The sequence below is a fragment of the Helianthus annuus genome, chromosome 12 (assembly GCF_002127325.2).
Source record: "Helianthus annuus cultivar XRQ/B chromosome 12, HanXRQr2.0-SUNRISE, whole genome shotgun sequence".
Classification (NCBI taxonomy): domain Eukaryota; kingdom Viridiplantae; phylum Streptophyta; class Magnoliopsida; order Asterales; family Asteraceae; genus Helianthus; species Helianthus annuus.
This window is the reverse complement of record NC_035444.2, coordinates 21,603,098-21,623,728: the sequence shown is the minus strand read 5'-3', so window position 1 is coordinate 21,623,728 and position 20,631 is coordinate 21,603,098. Positions and strand designations below refer to the sequence as shown.

Here is a 20,631-nt window from a genome sequence, read left to right as displayed (position 1 = left end):
GATACTTCCGGCTATTCACAGTCGTAAGTCGGTTCGCGTCGATCAAATATTCGATTACCTCGATTCTTTCTTGATTACAACACTTACTCCACATAAACAAATAAAACATAAAATAGACTAATTATAGTCAAAGAAAGTCAAAGTTGACTTGGACTTTGACTTTGACTTTGACATTCGAAAACACGGGGTGTTACAAATACTGACCACATGCTCTTCGTGGATACGATACCCGACTTACCCTAGCTACCTAGGTTAATTAGGTTTTTGACTGATCGGGACGACACGATCACGTCAGAGTCTCCAACTCAACTATCTCCCTCGCCCTCGCAACCTCGTCCATGCTCTTTAAAAGCTCCCTATCAATCTCCACATGTCCCCCTAATCTCCATGGTGCACAACTCCGTGCACCTCTCTTGCCTATCTGACGCCAACGGGAATGTCAGATACGCGTGACCGTCTAATGGATCAACTGCGACCTGCTCCTCATGTAAACCCATATCCATGTCGAAATCCATATCTGTGTCCATATCTGGGTGTTAAAAATACAAATTTAAAAACAATTTAATAACAAATTTTATAACAATTTTATAAACATTTTAAAAAAAAATATTTTTGAAAACAATTTATAAGAATTTTGAAAATAATTTACAAAAAGGGCCAAAGTGCAGGGCTTTAGGCTAAACTCTGCGCTTTGGCCTTCTGTTTTTCTAAAACCCCCCACAGCGATAATCACCCCACCAATTGATCAAATAAACATATATAAATCATGAAAATTAATGAATGTACATAGTCGGAGAATGAAAATATTACCTTATAGCTTTTGTCTCGTCGAAAATGGTGTTGAATCGAGCCTGAATAAGGCCACTATGTGTGATCGCACCTTTAAGTGTGTGTTTTTGTGTTTGAAATGAAATGAGTAAAGCCGGAACATTTTGGGGTCAAACGCAGGCCCTAAGCGCCGCGCTTTGGCAAAAGCGTTGCGCTTAGGGGTAAAATTTTACATTTTTTACCCAAAGCGCTGCGTTTTGGGTCAAAAATGTAAATTTTGATGGCCAAAGCGCAGCGCTTTGGCCATATCGTGGTTTTTGATTTTTTAAAAATTGATTTTAATTAAAAAAAACGCACCTATACTTGTCGTATCGTGACGTATTTTGTCATTACAAGTTATTTTAGGAAGTTTGTGGTCTATTGTTCCAGATAAGTTCGATCACGTGTGTTGCCGTATTCCATGATTTCGTGTGATTATGTTTTGATTTCACTTGTAGTTCAACGTGTCGTGTTGTATGTATACTGTAAGACCCAATCTTACTTATATAAACTTTTATAAAATTTTGCATTTAATTACAGATGCTCAATATACACGTCCATAAAAACCTTCGAGTTTCACAAAACTTCGTAAGTGTTTCAACATTTTAACATAGTTTGATTTAATGATCCGAAAGAACAAAATGCGGAAGTGTGGCGTTTGGTTGTGTTCGGTTCTTCATTAAGCTTGACCTCTATCCGTTCCATCATAGCAATCACATATATATATCAAATATCATCTTAAACGTTAGTTATATAATGCTTAAAACGTCGTTTGATAACTCAAGTATCCAAAATCAACAAAATAAAAGTTATGTGAGAAGACCCGCGTAAGCTATGGCTGGTCTGTCGTAGCTTACGGCACATATCAACAACGTCAGGCTGAAGACGGCTGCCGTAGCCTACGGCTGGGCAATGCTGCAGAATCTTCTTATTTTGCCATTTTTACTTAAAACTTTGTATATTCCTGAATACTCATCCGTTCTGCATGAAATTTGTTTCTACGTGTCCGTAAAACATTTAACCACATTCTTAACTTGTAATCCCATAACCCGGATTTATAAGTTTACGTTTTATGATATCGGTTCACAATTCATATGTTTAATTATTTGACCCGTTTTCATGTTTAAGAATTAGATCTCATATTAATCACATCTTTTCGCAAGAAATGAACTATTAATGATTCGACCCCATTACCCAAGCTATTAACTTTGCGTTTACGCTCATTCAACCCATTCAACCTTTTAATAGTAGAACTCAATTAGTCTGAATTCTCTTCAAGAATTCGAAATCTTTCAAATATGACCCATTACCCGGGTTCATCGATTTATAATTTGCGTTTCCGTTACCCGGTCTACACTTGTCTTCTTAACTTAATCCATTAACCAGATGTGTGCTCAAGTCTTTACCCACGCACTCGTTTCTGATGTGCGTTATAACTTCGTTTTGATCCGTTTGGTTGTTCATGTGAAATCCATCACTTTTAAACAAACCAAACTCATCATCATTCTTTATTTTGACTCGTTTGGTTGTTCGTGTGAAATCCACCACTTTTGAACAAACCAAACTCGTCATCATTCTTTATTTTGACCCGTTTGGTTGTTCGCGTGAAATCCATCACTTTTGAACAAACCAACTATATGAGTATCACACCTTTATTCAATCATACGCAAATAACACATAATTAATCAAAATACTACCAAGCATAAAGCCATGTACCTTATAGCTTTCCTTTCAATCGCACGTCCGCCCCAGGTTGTCCACTTGATGCTTCACCCAAATTGCCAATAGATTTCAATTCGATTTACCATTTAGAACTCATAGTACAAATTATGACACGTATCTTGTCAAAATCTCAATTACAAGATCCATATCATGATTCTTTCATAATTTCCACAATTCATATTCACTTAGACATTACATCAAACACCTTGTGGGCATGAATCTTACATCGCTTCTATCATGTCTATGATTCAACTATTAGCCATGTATCCTAGGGGTGTGCAATAACCGAACCGTTAACCGAAACCGATCCGAAAACCGACAAAATCGAACCAAAATTAACCGAAACCGAATTAACCAAAAGTCGGTTAACGGATATTTTTTTTACCATCGGTTAACTGAAATTAACCGAACCGAACCGAACCATTTATTTTTTATATATATTTCTAGCTTTTATACCTCTATTGTAACGCCCAGATTTCTAAATCCGAAAAACTAATAGTATCATACTATTATTTAACAAAATTCGGGCTGACCCGTTCGTATTATGAACAAATCCCTGTAAGATCAATTTGTAAGAACTTAAATATGACACAGCGGAAAATATGAGCCCAAAAATTTCGTTCTTAAAAAGTCATATTAATTACATGAAAACTCAATTACAAAATGTAATACTTTCATTAGAGATGATTCACAATGTTACATTATATCAAGGCTTCATGACCAATTTAAAACAAACTATGTGACCTTTCTTTTCCGTACAATCCTTGCTCTCAACTCGATCTATGTCTGCTTCACTTCGCTAGTGGTAGAGGAAACTCGAGCGATACCTGTGGACACCACGTACAACCCAACCATTAGTCATTAACACACCATACAACATTAAACCATATAATAGAAATTCTTAAAGCATTCTATGAAGTAAATGTGGAATTGTCCAAGCGCTTTCTTAAATACTCTTTATCCAAACCAGGTTTCATTCCTTCATGAATCTGACAATCTCATGCCTGCATTACATTCCAAACTCAAAGCACATCATTAGTAATCGTAAGTACTACGACGCCTTGATAACATTCATACGTATATCTTTAGCATCATATATTCATACACACATGCATTCACACTTACGCGCCTATTATCACATACACCTATATGCAAACGTACCTTCATACATGTCTACGTCCCTACCTACACACAAATAATCATTTACGAATTTATATACACTAGCTCATGCTTACCACTTCATACACATACGCTTATGCCAAAATGACATATTCACAACTTAACATAATATAGGCGATATACAAAACGACCTACGTGCCTACTAGATTCCTAAACATATTTACTTATACAATTTCTTACACTAACACGAAAACAAATCCATTCTTTCACTAACCGACGACCCTTAACATCTCTTATATTCAAAACCAATCCTTAACATAAGTTTTGAGACCTTGGACACCATTTAAACAAGTCCAATGTATAAAATAACACAAATTCAACAAATTGCCTGCAGCACGGTCCCTCGCAGGCCGCGTAAGCCTTGGCTTACTTCGTTTATTACTTCTAATTAGTACCTGTTCTTTCATGATGTTTCATAAGCATAAGTATTATAAATTTATTAAACCTACTAAAAAAGTGAATCGAGATTCACTTACCTCGAGTGCCCGTCTCGTGTATGCTTCCTCATATCCTTTACGTAGCCTTCCATGTCTCCCCCATCTTGATATGATCCTATACTTTCATGTCATCATGGTTACCATTTCATTAGTATAACACACATTCTAATATTGCATTCATTTTACATTCATATCCAACATTATACATTATTTGTCAAATTCCAATCAACACAAAATATAAGCTTGAAGTCGCATCTTTTCATTCCGCATAATTCTTCATGTTGTTACATTTAGCACATATTGATATAGCATGTATTTAATGATTTCTCTAGTATACTCTTGTGACAAAAGCTTAATACACTAATTATGCATAGTTGACTTTCAGAAAGTCAACTGTCCACCTTGTGATTTATCAATCTAACTTCACATGTCCACATTATTATAGTCGATTATGTTACGGGCATTACATACATTCCCAACTTACTTAGTAAAACACATACCACCACAAGATCATATATGCACATTCAACATAATCAAATCCTTCCATATTTTTCATCTCATAATCCCACAACTATCGACATCATTTAGGATTGACCAATTTTAACGCTACCCTTGAACCCAACTTTAGCTTGCTAGAAAAATCCACATATCATACAACCACATCACCCAACTACAAAATCAACTAAGTGTATTTGGTGTGCCATAACCTTATGCATATAATACAAGCTACTAACACACGCCTCTAACACATCATACTAACAAATCAAAGTCCCATATGATCTCTACTTAAATCACACTTTTCATCTTAGTTCGCTAACAATTATGTCATTATCACTTTTCACACATAGTTACCCGCAACTTGCATACAATTTCACATATTTGTTCTCTTAGGCATTTCATCGAACACTTGGCGGGTTTCGCATTTATGAAATATTATTTACAAGCTTTTAAAGCATGATTCTTACTAATTCTTCACATAACTTTCATTTTAATTCAGATTCAAAATCAATAATCTATAACATCCATTGTGATACACCTCAAGCATCATCAAATTTACATAAAATACATCATCATCATCCTACATAAGAACCACTACAAATGGGTTTTCATAAATATATCTAACAATCAGAAATCTAAGCATAATTCAAGTTTCATAAGACGTTTCTATCACATATCCATCCTAAGTTAACTTAGATTCACGAGTTCATCAACACCCACTTCACCCAACATCACCAAATCATAAAATTTAACTTACTTGATAGTGAAGAACACTTAGGAGATCGATAATCTTTATACATGCATCCTAAAAACCTTCAATTCCCTTTTTGATTTGGAGATTTTCTTGAAATTTAGGGTTTACCCCTTTTTCCTTTGGCCTGGTCGATCTCAAACACGCACACAGTGTGTGTGTTTTGAGTTTTGTTTATTTAAGCACAAGTTCCATCCATCTTGTCAAGTTAGTCCCTCTAGATTAGGTGTTTATTTATTTCTAAGCATTTTCCATTCTTAAGCATATATCATAACACATTCTTTAACTAAATAAATTTCTAACAATTATGCATAATTTATCACTTTTGGGATGTTACATCTATTTCATGTATTTCATGTTTTATACTTTCATTTCATGTAATAATATCTCTATTTCATTTATTTATGCCTTCATTTCATTTATTTATACCTTTATTTCATTTATTTAAACATCTATTCATGCATTTGTACATCCATTTCATTTTTTTTATACATCCATTTCATGTATTTATATATCTATTTCATGTATTTATACCTCCATTATATGTATTTCTAAGCAAAAAATTCAGCCCTTGTTTGAATTGGTTATTAACCGAACCGAACCAAAAACTGACAAATTAACCGAATTAACCGAACCAATTAATCGATGACTTCGGTTACGGTTACGGATAATGCTAATAACCGAACCAAACCGAACCATACACACCCCTAATGTATCCTCATCTTATCAAGCCATTATATCTAGTATGTTCAACTAACATCGAGAATTTAATAAATAATATCAAATGCATCATCTAGATTTATGTGTTCTATTCATAACCATAACCCTCTTGCATACTTAGGGTAATTCATCCTAACCCCCAAATCATAGCATTTGATTTTCAAATTCACTTGCGATTTGTTCCTAAGAATATATTTAACTCGAATCTTAAGCCAATTTTCAGAATCTCATACATAAATTGCAACCATAGAATTTCATCTATATTCATAATTTTACCAAATTACAATTCTTGGCATACCTTGTGATTAGATGATGTAGAACATTCAAAATCACTAAACATGCACTCAAGATTCCTCAGATTTAAGCTGAATTAGGGAATTGTTTGAAGACCTTGATGAACACAAGTTCACGCCAATCTCTCTATCTCTGTACACGCACACATACACGTCTTGTGTGTGTGAAATTTTCATTTTATTTTATTTTGTCTCCATTTAATCAGCTTTGGTCCCCAAGTTTGTTCCACTTTACAATAAATGATTTACCACTCATTTTGTTATATTTATTAACTAGGTTATTTACCCCTAGTTATTCTACTTTAATTAATATTTAAAATGTATACTTACCCGTATATTTTAATATTTTTGTGGTGTTACATATACAGGCCCTACCGGATCAGTAATTGACGTATTTTGTCATTAAATGTTATGTTATGACGTTTATTGTCACTATTTTTCCGTACTATTGCGTATTTTGGCCGTACGGGTCGTGTCGGTGACATTCGGTATCGTGACGTTTACAATCTGTAAGTGTGTATTAGTGCGTAGATTCTCTGTAAGTGCCATATTAGTGCGTAGATTATTTGTTATAGCGTCTTATGTTTCTGTTGGTCGTATTATGGCGTATTTTGGCCGTACGGGTCCTGTGGGTGAGATTCGGGTTGGCATGACACATGATAGAAGCGCATCTTTTGAACAATAACAATCACAAACATACTTTTGGATTATATCTGATTTAATTGGATTAGAATTATACATACTTAACCTACCTCTTGAACATTTGGGAAAACATTAAGGTTCGTGGGTGTGTAAGTTATCCTTTGATATGCGTTGATTCGATCCTTGTATTAGTATGCGAGCTACTCAGTCAGTCTTTTATACTCCGAAGAAAGCCTTCTCGCATATGCGTGACCCTCTAAGTTTTCAATAGGAGTGTGGTTGTGCCTCGGGTTCTTCACCTCTATCCTCCAAACACTTCCCTTTGATTCCGTATACCCTATCAACTCGAACGGGCAACCTATTTTCTTGCTACCTGTTTTCCTCACTATACCTACACTTTTATACTCCCCACCAAGACTGCATTGAAACCAAACCTTGAAATTATTTCCTCTTTTATTTGATCTTTTAATAACAATGACATAACCATTGTCCTTTCCCATCTTCTGTACCCAATCCACTAACTCATCACGTGACGAAAAGGTCTGGTTTGTATCAAAGGAAATTATAATTAGGTAAGAGTCTTCCTTGTCGACTAACATATCCTCCTGCTCACCACTGTCTCCCTGGTCCGGATAGTCTTGTTATGCAAAGCTCTGCTCACCACCATAACCATGGTCGGGATAGTCTTGTTGTACATAACTCTACTCACCACCATAACCATGGTCGGGATAGCCTTTTTGTAAATATATCTGTTCACCACCGTAACTGTGATTGGGATAGTTCGGCTAACTATACGGGTATTCAGCCTGAGGATATGGTTCACCTCTGTATCCGTAATTCGAATAGGCGTGTTGTGTATACGAGTCTTCCACAGGGATATTCAAGTACAGCTGCACCGTATTGTCATGATAACGAATGCCAGAGACAACCTCCTCTTCCCTCATGTTGGACGTGATCGGTTTCTTGTACGAGTCAGAAATAGCGGTCCCATAGTAAGAATCTAGAACGTCTTCCTAAACCACGACATCGTAATTTGAAGAAACACCACTAAAACAACAAAATACGCCTTTGTTGGAAACTCTTTAAGGCCTTTGAGTGCATGGTCTACTTTCTTAAAGCCCAAGAATTTAGGGTCAAAGCGCTGCACTTTGGCCAAAGCGTTGCGCTTAGGGTTCCTCGTGACCCAACTGATAACGTCGTACCGAATCAAACCTCGTATCAAAGTCACATCAGCTCACATGACCTTTTGTCTGGAGAGGAACCCTAAACGTCACGCTTTAGGCAAAGGACGACGCTTCAAGAGGTGTGAAAATAAGAATGTGTGTGTGAATATCATGATCCTTTATTTATATACTAAAAAACAAGTTCTTGCTAGGATGACTTACATGTTATAAATGAGAAGGTACAAGAAAATATGCAAACGTAGGGTTTTCTAAAATAACATGTCTGTGACACAACTAGGGATGAGCAAATAGTACCGAGTACCGGTACTGAATTTACTGAACTGGGTATATTTTCGGTACAGATTCGGTACCAACTTTTGAAATTTTCAGTATCGATTCGGTACTGGTCCGAGACAGTACCGGTACCGTACCGGGTATATTCGGTACCGGTACCGGCACCCACATTTGGGGATTTTGGGTACTGGTACTTTTGGTACCGAACGGATACCATGCTCATCCCTACATACAACGGTTTTATTTGACAGGAAGGACATGCATGTCATTTCGCCATAAATGAGAAAGTACAAGAAAATAATGCATACACATGGTCTTCTAAAATAACAATTCGCCATAAATGTGACAACACTTTTCATTTGATAGGAAGGACATGCATTCCATTCTGGGTATATTTCGTCGAGTTGCAGAATGGGAGGGGGGAAATTGTAACTTCAATAGTCATGAACTAGATATCACTCCTGGCTTACTCTCGGGTACGACCATGTGTAGTGGTGACAACAAATAATGGTCCACCCATGGGTGTTGTTCGCTACGTGTAATCCTAGTCATCAAAGGGGCGTTATTCACAAAGGGGCGTAGTGGTGATAACGCCCAATAATGTCCTTCAATCATTACACAATTATTAATTTTTTAGTTAGAACTAATAAAATTTCATTAAATAAAAAACATTACATTTAAAAAAAACTGGAAATAAGAAAAAAAAATACAAAAAAAAAACCGAAACAAATAAATAAAATACTATTAAGCTAGAGTCCGTATTTTTGATGGATTTGTTCCCGACGCATTTGGGCTAGGATCAACGCGTCGCCTGGGAGATGGTCGATGGGTTTAGACAAAAATTCGATATCTTTCTCCATTTGTTTCGATACTTGTATCGCGACAAACTTTTTGTTTTCGTCGTTTCTTTACTCAATAGTTTGTAAACGCCTATGACCGAGATCTCGAATGTCTTGAAGGCGTCGATTCATCTCTTCGAAATCTTGCTTCAATATTTCGTGATTAGAAGAAGTGGACTCTGTTTTTTACCCTTATGTTTGGCACTTCTTCTACCCAGCGGTCGTTCCAACTCCAAACCTTCCCCGTCGTCTAATTTAATATTTAAATCGATGTTACGAGCATATGAGGTTGGTGTGTCCGGGTCAACCGACGATGATGTTTTGGACCGCTTTGATTTACGTCTAACGCTAGACGTCATCGTCGGTACGTTTGCCAATTTGGGACTTCCTCTTAAAAGATCCCAACGTCTTAAATAAGTGAAACTGCCTTTCTTAGCATTGTATTCTTCCAACGCTCTTGGTATAACATTAGCGTCGTTTTGGCCGCTTTCCCTGTGGTCCCAATTGCGTTCAAAGACCTCTTGAAACTGGTGACATTTCTAGTTGGGGTTGCGTGGTGTTCGGCCGATATGCGTTGGGGTTACCGGGTCTTGAAGGCACACCGAATGGAGGTCGGAAGGGATTCATGATTGTGGGTGAAAAGTGGAGAAGTTTTAAAAAAATGGAGAATATAGGTGAAAGGTTTATAAAAATGAATGAAAAGTGGGATTTATATAGGGTTAAATGTTGAATTAAAAAAAATAAATTTTAAATGTTGTTACTGTTTCTCAACCGTAAACTTTTGAAATTCGAGCCTGTGCACAAGCGTTGTTTTTAAAACGCCTTTCAAAAAAGTCCAAAGAAGACGCCCACGGGGGCCGAGACTCGGGTGTTGTTTGGGGTTTTCGGGCAAAAAAAGGCCCATATAATGCATACGTAGGGTTTTCTAAAATAACATGTCTGTGACTAAGGGTGCAAACGAGCCAAGCCGAGCCCGAGCTCGACCAGACTCGAGCTCGAGCTCGTTTAACATATGAAAGCTCGAGCTCGAGCTCGGATCGATTCGAGCTTTACTTTTAAAGCTCGAGCTCGGCTCGAAGGTAATTTTTCAAGCTCGAGCTCGGCTCGGGCTTGACTCGTTTAGTATTTATTAATTAATTTATATTAATTATAATAATTATTAATCATATAATTTAGTTTTTTTTTATTTTTATATAAATGGTAATTATTATTATATAAATATATGTTTAATATATTAATAAAAAATATATAAGCAGAAAGCTCATTTAGGCTCGCGAGCCAGCTCGAGCTCGATAAGCGAAGTTCGGGCTCGGGCTCGTTTACTAAACGAGTTTGTTTTTAGGCGCGGGCTCGAGCTCAAGCTTGTTTAAGTTCTGCTCGTTCGAGCTTTTTTTTCGAGTCGAGCTCGAGTAGCTCGCGAGTAGCTCGGTTCGTTTGCACCCCTATATGTGATACAACTAGGGATGAGCAAATGGTACCGAGTACCAGTACCGAATCGGTAACGAATTTACCAAACCGGATATATTTTCGGTACTAGTTCGGTATCGACTTTTGACATTTTCGGTATCGGTTTGGTACTGGTGCGAGACGGTACCGGTATATACCAGTTTTTACACTAAATTACCGGTACCGAATCGTACCGTACCAGGTATATTCGGTACCGGTACCCACTTTTGGTGATTTTCGGTACCAGTACTTTCGGTACCGATACCGATTCGGTACCGATCGGTTTTATTTGACAGGAAGGACATGCATAGAGGTGTACAAATCGGTTTTTTTCAAAAACCGGTTTCGTTTATTAACCGAACCGGTTTTTTCACTCAAAACAAAAATCGGTTTTTTTATAACCGGTTTCGGTTACTAACCGGTTTTCAAGTCCAAAACAATAACCGATGTAACCGGTTAGGACCGGTTTTTAACCGGTTTTTCCCAAAAAAAAAAACTGATTTTTTCCGGTTTTAACCGGTTTTTTTAAAACCAAAAAACCGGTTTCGGTTATTAACCGGTTTTTCAGATCAAGATTAGTAACCGGTCACAAACCGGCGGTTCGGTTATAAAACCGGTCCGGTTATAAAAAACCGGTTAAAAAACCGGTTTCGGTTTTTTTCCCGGTTTCAGTTCTAAAACCGGTTTATTTGTACACCTATAGACATGCATGTCATTCTGGGTACATTTCGCCATAAATGAGAAGGTACGAGAAAATAATGCATACGTAGGGTCTTCTCAAATAACATTTCGCCATAAATGTGACAACGCTTTTGATTTGACAGGAAGGACATGCATGCCATTCTAGGTATATTTTGTTAAGTTACAGAATGAGAGGGGGAAAATTGTAACTTCAATAGTCATGAACTAGATATCAGTCCTAGCTTACTCTCAGGTAATAATTGTATTCAACTATATGCATCATTATTATATATCATAATTGTGCCAGTTATAAATCAATTTAAAGTAGACATCATATCCAACTTTCTTCTTTTTCTTTTTTTTTTCCATTCACCATTAAAATAAAAGCTTTAAAATAAGAAACGTATATTTATATTAGGGGTGGCCAGAAAACTAAAATAAACGAATCGTAACCGAAATAACTGATAAAATCGAATCGAAAAAACCGAACCGAAACAAAAACCGATGGTTCGGTTTTCGGATTTTAAATAACCGAACCGAACCGATAAGTTACAATACATATATTTTTATGTTTAAGTTGTTTAAGTGTTTAACCCAATGCTAGTAGATATTATGAATTTTATTCTTGAATGTTAAGTCTTTATAATAAAAACGTTATATGTTTATTTATAATTGAAATGATTTATTTATTTATTACCTACAAGAAATAACAAATATTAATATAAAAATTAAATAATCTTCAAATTATTATAAAAAATGTCTTAATAAAAACTTTGGAGAAACATAAAAATAGATTAGAAAGTTAGATTTATGTAAGCAATATTAATTAAAGAGGTTAACTATTATATCTTAAATGTAAACATATAAGGGTGTAAGGAGTGGTTAAACACTTTAGAGTGGTAAACTAAAAAACCGACCAATCAGAGCGCGCCATGTCAATCAGACAAAATGTTTAAACTTTGCTGAAAAGTGTTGGCAATGGTTTAAACACTTGCTGAAGTGGTAAACTTTTATTATTATTTTTTTGTGCACTATTTTATTTAATATTAATAAATTTAGAATATATACATTAAATTAAAAAACAATAAACTTTCATAAATTAAATTAAAAACATCAAAGTTACACTAAATTAAAAAACAATAAACTAGTCTTCGTCGAAATCGACCAAAAGATGGGGTAAATCTTGAGTTGCGAGATGATCTATGAGATCGTGTTTGAGTCTCCAATGCGTGTCTTCATTCATCAACTCGCCCAACACCGTATCGTCTAGAGCGGGCTCGACCGGAGGATCCCGAATGTGCACCGGTGCTATCGCAATTCCATCATCTTTCAAAATCATGTTGTGTAAAATAATACACGTGTACACGACATTCCTAATTTTTTTAACGGATCTTGCTCGCATCGGTCGACTCAATACACCCCATTTCGCCTTCAAAACACCAAAAGCCCGTTCGACGTCTTTTCTTGCCGCCTCATGTTGCCTCTTGAATTTCTTTTCGTTTACTTCGTGAGGGTAAGGGATCGACTTCACAAACACGGACCACGAAGAGTAGATTCCATCCACGAGCAAATAACCACGTTTGTATAAATGGTTGTTAACGTAAAATGGACATTTTGGCGCGGTTCCATTTCGTTCCGTTAAAAATAACGGAGATTGTTGTAGAACATTGATATCGTTTTGAGAACCCGGTGGACCGGCAAAAGCATGCCAAAACCATAAGTCTTGAGAAGCAACCGCTTTGAGCATAACAGTCGGGTATCGATGATCTCCTCGCATATATTGGCCTCGATACTCTGTCGGACAAAAACGCCAAACGAAATGGGTGCAATCAAGGCTACCGAACATACCTGGAAGGTGATGTTTTTCCTCATGAGCTTGGTATAAAAGTGCCATGTCGTGGCTTGTCGGTCTACGTAAGAACTCTGGATCGTATATTTTGCAAACCGTGTCACAAAAATATTCTAGGCACTCGCGGGAAGTTCTTTCGGCCATATGCAAGTACTCATCGTTCTCGTTTGGAGTGTTTCCAGTTGCGAGCTGTTTAATAGCCGATGTCACCTTTTGCAAGGGCGTAAAGCCCTTCTTACCTCGCGCATCGGGGGCCTCTACAAACCACGGGTCGTTCTCTTCCACATCGGCCACAATTTTTAGAAACAAACGTTTCGACATACGGAACCTATGCCGAAAGATATCTTCGTTGTACTTCGGGTCTTCGACAAAATAATCCGCCATGAGTGTCTCATGCCCCTCCTCACGTTGACGTTCAATATATCTCCTTCGGTTAGATGTGCCGGTGTCTTGAAGTTCGGCTTCTTCGATGAGATTTTGAAAAAAAAAAAAGAATGCTACTATCGGATGAATCGTCGCTACTCATGGGTGGGAACCATAATGGGAGTTCATCCGCCATTTTGTATGGTAAATTTTTGGGAAGAATTGATGGTATTTTTTGGTTTGGTTGAGTATATATTTGAATGTATTTGGTTAAATGGTTTAGTTTGATATTTATAGTTTAATTTTTTAAAGAAAAAATATTTTTTTTATTTAAACGGTAATATTACCGTTAGGGTGGCCCCCACATTCAAACAATCAAGTTTCCCGAGTCGGTAAAGGGTCACCGATTTCTTTGGTTTGCCGCATCGCCAAAACGTTGGCGGCGGTGTTTGCCGATCGGCAAACAAGTTTGCCGCCTCTTCCCGCTTGCCACACCGTATGCCCTAAGAACCATTCTTATATTTTAAATTATACTTTTTATTTTTTTGAATCTTACATAATTTTGTTCCAAAAAACCGAAATAACCGAAAAATCAAACCGAACTGACATAAAAACAAAAAAAAACCGAAACCAAACGGTTTTAAAAAACCAAAAACCGACATTTCGGTTTCGGTTTAGGTTTTGCCCAAAAACCGAACCGAATTGAACCGTGGACACCCCTAATTTATATTCACATACTAGTGCTAATTCACGCGAATTTCGCGGTGTTGGGAAATGATATGTTTTTTACTTTTTGAAAAAAAACTATTTACGTTTAAACTAATCATAAACAAACTGTACGCATAGACTTATTATGAAAATCTGAAGTTGAACATTAAAAACACAATTCGGAAAGAAAAACAACTTATTATGTTGAAACATGTTTGGGTACATTATACTAAATATGGGTGTCAATTCGTACCCAGAAAATTCCATTTAGTTAACAGATTAACTATAAAATTTCTTCTTACTTAGACAAACCGTTGAGCGGGTCAAGAAGAGCTTTAGTTTCAACGGACAGCACATCAATTTGATTTCTGGGTTGGTGGACTGTTGTTATCTTTGACTAGGGGGCGGATCAAACCTTCCACCCTTCATATCCTTAATGTTAGCATCTTCTAGCATTGAACTGCCACTAATTATATTGAATGACCATGTTACCAGCATGTAAATATAAATCAGACAACCACTACATATAGGAACATACGATAATCACCAAATAAAAATTAAGGAAAACAATATATTACCTATCCAGATGCGCCGCGATCCATATCGTCCCTAACGCACCCTTTTTCGCTAATATAAACGGCGATTAACCCAAATTGAAGAATTCTTTGACGAAAACAAAACAAAATAAGAGACGACTCCAATTATTATATAATAACATCAGTATAATAGGAATTGAAATAAGAAGAATCCAAATAAGTTTTACCATTTAACTAACACTAAAAGCAACTACTAATACATACTACAAACAGATTAAAAAATAGTAATGAGAACTTAATTACCTCGACTCAGCTGAAATCTATAATCCACGCTATCGAGCAAAGGAAATAGGTGACTGGGAACTAACTAACAATATACCTTTGTGTATCAAAAGAAGCTAATCCGATTTGGCGAGCAATGTCATTTGGCCTTTTTGCTGAAATCTTTATTCAAAATTTATGTCAAATTTAAAGTTTTAAAATTTACTTGTTTATATTTCAAGATCTAGGAAAATCTAAACCTCCTAGTTTGAGCTTTAATCTCTTTTATAGCTAATTATCCAAGTGTGACAACATACTTCCCGCCATAAGATTCTGCCACAATATAAAGAGGACTCTTTGTAGGCTCTTAGACCACACGGGGTGGCATCGTTATGGGCCGTGATACAATAGTATCACTCGTGGAACACCGCCCCGCCTAATTCCATCACTAGTGTTGGAGTATAACGAGTTATATGTATAACGCGTTGAAAAACTTTGGTGATGAATGTGTATCTTGTACATTGTGCATTAATACTTGTACATTGGAATCCCATCACTAGTGATACCACCCCCCTACATTTCTATCACTAGTGATAGAATATTGGGTGATGACATGACATGATTTGATTGGATAGTGGGAGTGATAGAAACTATCACTAGTGAACCACCCCTCCTCCCCTTATTTCTGTTAAATAATTTAATCAATAAGGGGAGGAGGGGTGGTTCACTAGTGATAGTTTCTATCACTCCCCCACTATCTAATCAAATCATGCCATGTCATTACCCAATATTCTATCACTAGTGATAGAAATGTAGGGGGTGGTATCACTAGTGATGGGATTCCAATGTACAAGTATTAATGCACAATGTACAAGATACACATTCATCACCAATGTTTTTCAACGCGTTATACATATAACTCGTTATACTCCATCACTAGTGATGGAATTAGGCGGGACGGTGTTCCACGAGTGATACTATTGTATCACGGCCCATAACGATGCCACCCCGTGTGGCCTAATGTAGTTAAATCCCCAGCAGCTTCTTCATCAGTTTTCACCAATAACTTTCATCCTCTACAAAACTGTATCCTGTCCCAACTAGATTATCCTAATTTCCCAAAAAATTATTAAAAAGTTTAGTACTTTATATTCATTCATAAATTATAAATTTTGTAAATTTGCTACTAATTTCATAGCACAAATAAAAGATCTGTCTTTCTAAGCTATGTGAAGTTTCTTGGGTTTTGATCCAATGGCCCCACCTCACCAAAGTTTCTATTCCAACCTCTGAACCACCCTGCATTTCATTCATCACAAAAAAAAAAAACAATTATAACTTATAAAGATTATATCTTTATCCTCTCTATACAAACTATAAAATGAGTTTTTTATTTTTTTTAAAGATTTAAAATAAATAGAGTCAGAAATACTTACTGGTCCACCCTTGCAAGCAAAGTATAATTGGCCATGGCTTTTTTGATCATGAACTCTGTATGGACTTTTGTAGTGTCACCAGAACATGTGTGAGAGTCGTCAATAACACTCGAGGCTTTCTATAAAAAAGAAAAACCTTTTAAAAAACACATACACATTCACTTTGTTCTTTAACATAGTATATAAACGATATATGAGTTATGAGAGTCGTCATTAACACTCGAAACTTTATATAAAAAACAAAACCTTTTTAAAAACACATTGGAACATTCATAACAAAAGTTAAATTATATATATATATTGTAGTTTTTTATCTGACGATTGAAGTTAAATTTGTGCGGGGTAGGTTGAAACGGGCCGGGTCGAGCAAAATTAACCCATTTATAAGTAAATGGATCGAAATTGCTCCTAATATAGAAAAAAGAAGCTTGCAAGATAAGCAAAGAGAAAGACGTACCTCAGCTAGCATGTAAAAAAGATAAGCCATGAGTATCATGATAGCAACTTCTCGATCTGTTGAATGAATAGAATCCAAAAGAAGTGTCAGTGTGATTAATAATGTATACATTTGAACACGCTAGGCGGCTTTTAATCCTTTTTATTTTTAGCATAAGTTTCAGATTTTACTTGTTTGACCGATTACCAAGGAAATTAAATAACAAACTTAAGACCTCTAGATATATTAAATAAAAACATGCTTTATTACATTAACACGGGTGGAGGTCAAAGGTAATGCTAATAATCCATAGAGTTAATAGCCAAAATGGTCCTTGAGGTTTGCTCACTTTTGCCACTTTAGTCCAAAATCCAAAATTTTTAAATCTGGGTCCCTGAGGTTTGCATTTTGTTGCCATTTTAGTCCAAATTTCAAAAACTCTCTTTTTTGACTGTTGCAACCAGCCTATTTTGTCCTTTTGTGCAGGGGTATTTTGGTCATTTTTATGAGTTATTATAACAAACTCAGATCAAGAACCCAGAATACCCCTGCGCAAAAGGACAAGTAGGCTGGTTGCAAAAGTCAAAAAAGGGGGTTTTTAAAATTTGGACTAAAATGGCAACAAAATGCAAACCTCAGGGACCTAGATTTAAAAATTTTGAATTTTTGACTAAAGTGGCAAAAGTGAGCAAACCTCAGGGACCATTTTGGCTATTAACTCTAATCCATATTATAGTGTACAAAATTGTTTGTTTGGTACCTTATATAGAGGCTTATTGCCTGTAGGAGATATCGGGCCCTCGACTCTTTTCCCAGGTAGCCAGAGCTGAACTACAGCTTCAAAAAGCGCATAACACGTAATAATCTTCCACGCAATAGCAGTAGGTCTAGGCCATAAGTTAACAAATCCCTCAATCCCATTCTCTTTTAGATAATTAAATGTTTTTAGTATAGAACCATCCTGGTGCACCAATGTGTACCATCTGCAAACACAAATTAACTTTCTTAGTACACCACGCGTAAAAAAACTTGCATCAGTCAAAACTAAACTAACTGCTTAACAAATTTTTTTAACTTGTTTTACAAATGTGTTTATAATGTTTTCATCTACGTTTGTACAAAACAAGTTTGGCCCAACTTGCGCGGAATCAAAAAGTTTTCACGGTTCTCACAACTCGTGGTGGTTTTCATTTGAACCGAATCATATATATATATATATATATATATATATATATATATATATATATATATATATATATAAGTAGAGGATCCTGTACATTAATCCAGAAGTGTGAAGTGTGAGAAGTGTATTATAACACTATATATAACATTATATAACACCATATAAACATTGTATAACACTATGTAACACCATATAACACCATATAACAATATGTAACACTATATACCATTATATAACAAATATAACACTATATTTTGTCTGATAGCATGTCTATGATAGATGTATAGTGTTATATTTGTTATATAATCTTATGTAGTGTTACATAGTGTTATATGGTGTTACATAGTGTTATACGGTGTTTATATGGTGTTATATAGTTTTATAATACACTTCTCACATTTCTAAATTAACGTACACTATCCCTACCCTATATATATATATATAGAGAGAGAGAGAGAGAGAGAGAAAGTGACGATGAACGCTACTTTAAGATTTTTTTCAATATTTTCTTTTTTCTAATTTCATTATTTTAAAGTTTTATTAATTTAATTGATTTTAAACATATTTATTTTTTCATATAGCTTTTAAGATACAACAGGAGACCATAAAAATGCATTCATACCGATACTAATGTTGTTCAATTTAGTTCGGTATAGCATGGTAGCGACACGGTGTCAGTTTATCGAAAGTATAAACAATAAGAATAAATATTGGTACCGATACATATGTTGTTCAATTGGTTTCGATATTTGGTAAGACAGTGACACAATATCCGTTTTCAAAAAAATATAAGTCAAGATTTCGTTCTTGAACAATGTATTTCTTGTTGTACATGTGTTGAGAAGGAGATGGGTGGGGCATGCTGCTTGGATTTCATTTTCTTTCTTTCTTTTTTTTTTTTTTTAAGTTTAAAGGTTATCGAGATTTGAAGGTGAGAAGTTGCATGGGACTAGGGGTGGGTTTGGGAGATGGTTTGACTTTGGATTGTATTCAATTTTAATTACCTAGTATTGAAGACTCGTATATTATTCGGCTTCGTAATAGCAATTTAGCTAAACCACATAGACCATTAGAATTTAACATATGGTTAGAAATTTCGAAAAATAACTCTCTGTACTTAAATTTAGTATGTAAAATGTGGGATCATTTCAAAGATAGAAGAAACATTTGGAACGACGTGTATTTGCAAATTATTTTTAACTAGTATTAAGCACCTTCGTGTTGCGGCGGGGGCGTAAAACCATATCAAATAGCACCAATGCAACATCACCATCAGCAACCACCAACACTAAAGTTGCGGCGTGTTAATGCGAAGAAATTAGACCAAAGCGTAAAACATAGAAAATTACAACTAAGTCGATCTAGGACCCGCAGGTTATGACGAACCTGTCAAATGAGAAAATTTAGATGACAAAAAAACGTTGAACTACACACACACATTGCGTCGTGTTAACTCACGAAATTTAGAAGAAACATAAAAACGTTGGGCCACACACGCACATTGCACTGTATTAACTCGGAAAATTTAGAACAAAGCGTAAAACGAAAAATTTGCGAAAGATGAAAAGTATAGGGGACCAAAGTTGAAGGTAAAAACCTTGTGAGGTTAAACTACAAAAGATGTATGTTTTGGGTTAAAAGTAAAAAAATCATATAGTTTTGGGTTAAAAGTAATTTATCAAATATTTTTGGGTTAACAAATTTAAGCACTACAGCATTCGAAGTAGGTTTCTCGTCCCGGGTACTATGACATTTTCCTAATTTAAGTCTTATTTTCTCTAAACCATCAAAACATCTTATTCTTCATCTCAAATGGTTATAGGGCATGTTTGGCTAAGCTTTTCAAAACAACTTATTGGCTTATTGACTTATCAAAAAGCCAATAAGTTGTTTTTGTGTTTGGCTAAGCCAAAAGTCCTTTTACAAATGACTTTTTGCAAAGAAGAAAAAAGAGGTTTCAAGAAGTCACAATATTGTGACTTTTTGGCCAGCTTTTAACTTTTCAAACTACAAATTACCATTATACCCCCTCTTTACCCCCTTATATCTAAAAAAATGCCCATTTTAGTCATTTTACATCAATAAACTAATCCAAAACTTTTTTTAAAAACTCCTTTTCAAAAAGTTTTTTTCCCAAAAGTCCTTTTTCAAAAGTCTTTTTCCAAAAGTCCTTTTTAACTATAATAAGTTTAGCCAAACATGCCCATAATCTTAACTACTGACTATTTCTTCTTATTATATTTTTCTTTAGAAATTGATTTGTAGTAAAATGTTTTTGACGTTTGACTACCTAATTATTATTTTCAGGTTTCGGTTTAATCGAGTTGGGTTAACCAAGTGTGTAACACACGCAGCTGAGAAAGGGAAATGCAAGACATTTATATGTT

At 35.6% G+C, this 20,631-nt stretch overlaps 1 protein-coding gene and 1 long non-coding RNA gene across 2 annotated transcripts; both read right to left on the bottom strand.

Annotated features, from left to right (window-relative positions):
- Positions 1-3,453: 3,453 nt before the first annotated feature.
- LOC110896483 lies at positions 3,454-5,535 on the bottom strand. Its single transcript, XR_002567936.1, has 3 exons — positions 5,401-5,535; positions 4,185-4,260; positions 3,454-3,533 (listed from the first exon to the last, which is right to left on the bottom strand). It is a non-coding gene; the product is annotated as an uncharacterized LOC110896483 (long non-coding RNA).
- Positions 5,536-12,616: 7,081 nt separating this feature from the next.
- Positions 12,617-13,705, bottom strand: LOC110892581 (protein ANTAGONIST OF LIKE HETEROCHROMATIN PROTEIN 1-like). The gene has a single exon (XM_022139737.1). It carries the CDS (start codon positions 13,703-13,705, stop codon positions 12,617-12,619), a length of 1,089 nt encoding a protein of 362 aa, XP_021995429.1.
- Positions 13,706-20,631: the final 6,926 nt, after the last annotated feature.

Excerpts from the sequence above, each read along its gene's own strand:
- LOC110892581 (XM_022139737.1), bottom strand. The coding sequence starts at position 13,705 with ATGGCGGATTATTTTGTCGAAGACCCGAAGTACAACGAAGATATCTTT.